Here is a 6000-nt window from a genome sequence, read left to right on the forward strand (position 1 = left end):
AAACCATTTCTCTAAGCCCCACATCTAACATGCTTTTTAAACATATCCAGGGATGGTGACTCAATCACTTCCCCAGGCAGCCTGTTCCAATGCTTGACAGCCCTTTTGGTGAAGAATTTTTCCTGATATCCAATCCAAACTTCCCCTGGCACAATTCAAGGCCATTTTCTATGGTCCTGTCACTTGTTGTGTAGAAGAGACACATCCCCACCTTGCTACAGCCTCCTTTTGGGTAGATGCAGAGAGCACTAAGGTCTCCCCCAGCCTCCTTTTCTTTGAGATAAAAGACTCCAGATCCCTCAGCTGCTCCCTGTAGGGCTTAATATTCTAGACTCTTCATTACCTTCGTTGTTTTTCTTTGGAATCACTCCAGTACCTAAATGTCAGTGTTGTAGTGAGGGGCCCAGAACTGAACTCAGCACTCAAGGTGTGTCCTCACCAGTGCTGAGTACAGGGGGACAATCACTGCCCTGGTCCTGCTGGCCACACTATTGCTGACACAGGCCAGGATGCCATTGGCCTTCTTGGCTATCTGGGCACGTCTGGCTCATGTTCAGCTGCTGTCACCAGCACCCCCAGGCCCTTTTCTGCTGGGCAGCTTTCCAGGCACTCATCCCCCAGCCTGTAGCAAGGCATAGGGTTTTTGGGACCCAGGGGCAGGATCCACCTCTTGGCCTTTTTGAACCTCATACAATTGGTTTGGCTCATCCAGTTTATCCAGATACCTCCTTAGAGCCTTCCAGCAGATCAACACTTCTGCCCAAAATATATATCAATTTATATTACTTTAATTTGAATTCAGGTTTTTTTTTGCTGATAGACTGGGGAGTTAAAGCAGATGTATTGACTAAAGCCTTGAAGCTTCTTGACTATGTGAATCTTATTTGGCTGCCTGTGCCAGCCAGCCCACCAAAGTAGACTGGCTTACATGCTTAAGTAACCATGTGATGATCGCTTACATTATTTTCCTCTGACTTCCTGATATCCTTTATTAACTAGACAGAAGGAGTCAAACAGTATTCAGAAAATCAGAGTGCAAGGAACAGTATTAGCTTGGTAGACCCACAGAAAGATGGATCACTAGCAATCCAGCACTAAAATGCCAAAAGTTTCTTTTTGGTTGGATACTTCTTGATTTTAAAAATATTTAATGCACATAAAAAATCAGAACAAGTTGATTTCACCTTGTCAATTCTTTATTCCTTATGTCCATTGTCTTAATTTATTCCCTCTTCCCTGGAAAGGCTCGTCTTCCAGTGAAGTGGATGGCACCTGAAAGTATTTTCAATTGCGTCTACACCTTTGAGAGTGACGTCTGGTCTTACGGGATATTACTTTGGGAGCTCTTTTCTCTAGGTAAGCTTCTTCAAGATGTGTACTTCATATCTGTTTCATTTGGGGGTTACTGTAGATGCAGAAATCATATTGCTCACCTGCTCTCTCAACAGGAAGCAGCCCCTATCCAGGGATACCTGTGGACTCCAAGTTCTATAAAATGATCAAAGAAGGATACAGGATGTTCAGCCCTGAGTGTGCACCACCTGAAATGTAAGTGAGCAACCAGCACCTCCAATCATCCAAACATCAGTAAAGATGTGAAGAAAGGGAAGCTTCTCTTCTTGCACTAAGGCTCATTGCACTGCCCCATTGTAATTTTTTTAAGTTTCTTTCGTATTTTAAATAATTCATATACTCTGACTAGCAGAATACATGCCTGTGTTGTTACAAGCAATGAAATACATTCATGCCTTGTGCTGTCTGATCACTTTGTCATGGCACCTGCTCTCTGTCAATAAATTATTGACAGATTACAGAACATCATTAAACATTTTTACTTCAGATAAAGAAGTCAGTGGGATATATCACCAGACTGTACAGCATCTGCATTTGTGCTTTACTTCCTGACAGCAAGAGGACTGGCTACTGATCTTCTTCATGAGACATTCCTAATTCACTATTTTGTAAATGGATTCGCATTTAACAAGCTGTCAAAGAACACTGTGTCCAGAGCCTCCCATTAGTGGTGAGCTCTCTGTTGTCACAAACACAGGTGTTAGCAACAACATTCCTGTTCTTAAAGTCATTTAAAGAAGATGCAACACTTTTGTTTCAAATGATAATGCAGGAGAGATAAGAACTAAGGATTTCTTCATGAGCAGTATTTAATTTTGGTGTCTTTACAGGTATGACATAATGAAGAGTTGCTGGGATGCTGATCCCTTACAGAGACCCACATTTAAACAAATTGTACAGATGATAGAGCAGCAGCTTTCAGATAATGCCCCCCGGGTAAGTTATGGATTAAGCGGTTTCAAGCAAGATGTTACACTAGAGCTGCGAGAAGGAGAGCCCAGGCACTGCATTTCTAGTAGTATTTATGTAGCTTTGCAGCATCAGTCTGGGTAGTAGGAATGATGTTTGGGCTGTCCATTAGACAGTGTCTATCTCAGCCCATACTCAACATTTATTAGCTGCAGAACATTTTTTGCATTACTGATGTTTCTCACTTAAAATAGATCTGTCACAACAATTTTGACATTACAAAATGCAACAGTACTGCATAAATTCACCTTATCCTAAACTATGAAAAATTCTGTTAATCTGGGAAACATCTCAGAAATAAAGTATAATTAGTTTTTATTAGGAAAGCCATTGGATGAAGGGGTGGAGCCTTTGGCACTCTTCTGTATCTTCTCACTTCCCTCCCCTAATACCATTTACATAACCTTGGAGGTATGTTGTGACAAATTGTGTGTGCTGCTCTTTCAACCATTCCATAGTGAAAGCTTACTCTGAGCAGGCAACTGAAAAAAACTGTCCAAAGAAAAACTGGAGGCACATCCTAAACTTGGATTTTCTCTCTCCATAACTTTGTGTATTACTGGGATTTACAAAAGTACGTTTAGACCTGATTTAAAAATAAAGCTTCCTTTTACCTTCTGGATGCCTGTTTGGGCAGAGAATACATGGCTTCCTGACAATTTGAGAAAAGAGGAAACTGAAAGCTGCTGGTGTTCGATTGCATCCTGTAGTGTATGTTTGGCAGGTGCAGGCATTACTAAAACAAAAGCAAGATTCTAAAGGAATTATTAGTGAGATTTCTGGGGGAGCTTAGTAATAACCTGAGCTATTTCTTTGGTTTTTTGAGCTCAGCTGAAATTTGGCATGCAGTTGGAAGCTACAGTGTTTTTAGTAACTGAGATTGAACTTTGTGATTCTTTAAAGTAGCAGTTAAGCCCAAGACCTTTTGACACTGTTTTGATTTGCAAAGAAGCTCCTGAACTGGAACCCTTCCACAGCAGTGTATAGTACACGGTGGGAAAAGGCTAAGAAAGGAATGCTCTCCAAGAATGTGTGAAGGGAGCAGTCTGCAGGGTATTGACATCAGTCTTTGGCTTCTGCAGGTTTATGCCAACTTCTCAAGCCCACCTTCCAGTCAAGGAAATGCTCCAGATCACTCGGTGAGGATTAACTCGGTGGGCAGCAGTGCTTCCTCGACTCAGCCGCTCCTGGTACGCGAAGATGTTTGAGTGGCATGTGAAGAAGAGGAGATCAGATCTGTTAGCTGTTTGTATTGTGCAGGGGCTGAGAGAGGGACAACTTCAGTAATTTCTCTTTCTTTTACTCACTACTACCACTGTGTAGCTGAAACGTTGTTGTAATACTGTCCTTTACCATGCACTGTTATACATAAAGTTAATCTGCTGAGCACGGTTACAGGCATCATTGCAGTGTTAATTGAAGCTGTATATATTTCGCTATATTGTGTGTATTTGCAGTAGAGAGCCAGATGTGAAGGAAAAAAAACATCTGACAAAAGAAATCCTAAACCAGGGTGTGGAATTAGATGACTGTAGATCAAACCAAATCTGCAGTGATTCGTCTCTGGATCTATGCCTGGAATGCATACAGTCATTTTCTAGTTAATCTTGGTTTTCTGAATTAATTAAACAAGTATTAAGTAAATGGTTTTGTAAACCCCTTTCCACATACAGCCAAGCCTGAAAGGCTTTCTCAGGCAGGTATTATAGTTTGGAGGCCAGTGAGGGTGCTGCATTTACCTGGGAAAAAGAGGTGAAGGAACCAAGACCCTTCCAAAGCTGATTTGCACAGCTGGAAACCCTCCTGGGAGCTCTGGGGTTTAAACCAGAGGAGAAGGGAGGAAGAGCATGGATTTTCATTTTTATTTCCCAGCTGCACTGTCACCCTTGCAGACCAGTTGCACTGTTTCCATGGATATATGCACTACTTCCCACTGGTGCATTCCCTGCCAGCATGAAGCTGCCCATTGCTGGGTCTCACTCCACCATGGAGCCTGAACTGCTTCTGTGGCCCTCTGCCTGGGGTGCCCAAAGACTTTGACATTTGTTTTGCTAATAGTTGCATCTAAAAGTGTTCACCAAAGATAGGTGGGCCCTGCCAAATTGGTCAGAAAAGAGGAGGAAGGCTGCTTCCAGTAAACTGTGTGTCCAGAGAGGAGGCCGTTTAACGAGTCATCTTATCTAAGGGAGACCAGAGAAAAATAATGCTCTCCTGGGGGCCCTTTCTTTATCTTGTCCTACCCAGGTGAATCTTTCCCACAGGCAGTCTTGAATAGTGTTAACTGGAAAGGGCTATTCTCCTCCACCCCAAGTTGTTTCTCTGGTAGTCCGGAGATGATAATGAAGAAGAGTGTAACTGAGAAGTGCCAAATTTATAAATGGCATAAAAGAAAGAATCCTTTCATTCTTCTTTGAAAGACACGAAGCTTTGGGATCAGCATCTGTTGAGCCCAGGGCTGTGCTTAAAAGTGTTTTCTAAGGCCTTTTCTTCCCACCAGGAACACTGCTCATTCTTGTCTTCCTTTGTTTCTGACCCCTAAAAATAAGTAAAGGCATTGAGAGAAGTGTTTCTCAGAGGCAGAGTACTACTTGAGTACCTATTTATTTACAATGCACTTAAGCACTCTGTTACTTCCTTTACCAGGATTTTGGTTGAGTTTACATGCAATTCAAATGTATAACTAGCTGCCCAAATACAAGGTAATTGTAAATACACACGCTGGTAGTATATTTTGGGTTACATTGAATACCGCGCTCCTTCTATGACTGTGCATTTGGTTTGTTGTTACAGGAATCTGTCTTTCAGAGTTAAATAAAAAAAATAGCCATTTGCACTGAACTTACTTAGGCTGTTGCACCTTTCCAAAGTTAGCCATTTGTTTGGATGCACTCTTATGCATACTAGTTGTTGAGCATTTTCAGTTTAATGCTATAAAAGCTCTTTTGTAACGTGTTGGCTTTTGGAGCAACTGTAGACAAACTAGTTGTTATAGATGTCTCGGTACTTTACAGACACTTAGCTGAAAGAGGTTTGGGTTTTTTCGTTCTTGAAATTTATATTTTTATAATTTGGGGGGGTTTGAAACTTATTTTGCAATGGCTTGGTGTTTTGAATGGGTTTATGCATTGTTTTGTAAATATGGAAATGTAGCAATAATGTCCTTTTGACTATTCTCAGTCCTTGAGTCTCAAAAATATTTTTTTATATATATATATGCAAAAACTATATGTATAAATATGTAAGTGTTTGAAAGTTTATGAAACACTTATGGATATGTTGCTCAGTTGTAGAATTGCAGTTAAGAAAAGTTCAAATAAATCTGTAAATATGTATTCAAATGCTAACAATGTGTATTATGTTAAAACTGAATATTTTCATGTAAGTCTTAATAAATTCCCGGGTTGAAGCAAAACCTTGGTGTCTGGCCACACACAGGTCAAGTCTGGCATTCTGAAACACTTTTGCAAATACATGCCAAAAATTTTTATTTGCTATATAAGTTCTTTACCTGTGAATATGTGGAACAAATACTTGAAAATTCCAATGCAGCTTTGTTCTGGAAGAAAATTGCAGTTAGAAGATTGATCTTGTAGACTGTTGGTGCAGTCTATATATCACGAATAGTGTTTAAAATTAAGATCTCTCAGTATTGCTAAGGAAATGGTTGCAGAGGGAATT

At 40.6% G+C, this 6000-nt stretch overlaps 1 protein-coding gene across 1 annotated transcript in view; it reads left to right on the forward strand.

The window, feature by feature from the left end:
* KIT (KIT proto-oncogene, receptor tyrosine kinase) overlaps positions 1-5444 on the forward strand; it is a 38788-nt gene extending 33344 nt beyond the window's left edge. Inside the window, exons 19-22 of the mRNA XM_031057322.1 lie at positions 1245-1356; positions 1449-1548; positions 2184-2289; positions 3405-5444. Coding sequence (XP_030913182.1) covers positions 1245-1356; positions 1449-1548; positions 2184-2289; positions 3405-3530 — 444 coding nt within the window. The 3' untranslated portion in view covers positions 3531-5444. The remainder of the gene's footprint in view (positions 1-1244; positions 1357-1448; positions 1549-2183; positions 2290-3404) is intronic.
* The last annotated feature ends 556 nt before the right edge of the window (positions 5445-6000 follow it).

The sequence above is a fragment of the Geospiza fortis genome, unplaced genomic scaffold (genome assembly GCF_000277835.1).
Source record: "Geospiza fortis unplaced genomic scaffold, GeoFor_1.0 scaffold40, whole genome shotgun sequence".
Taxonomy (NCBI): domain Eukaryota; kingdom Metazoa; phylum Chordata; class Aves; order Passeriformes; family Thraupidae; genus Geospiza; species Geospiza fortis.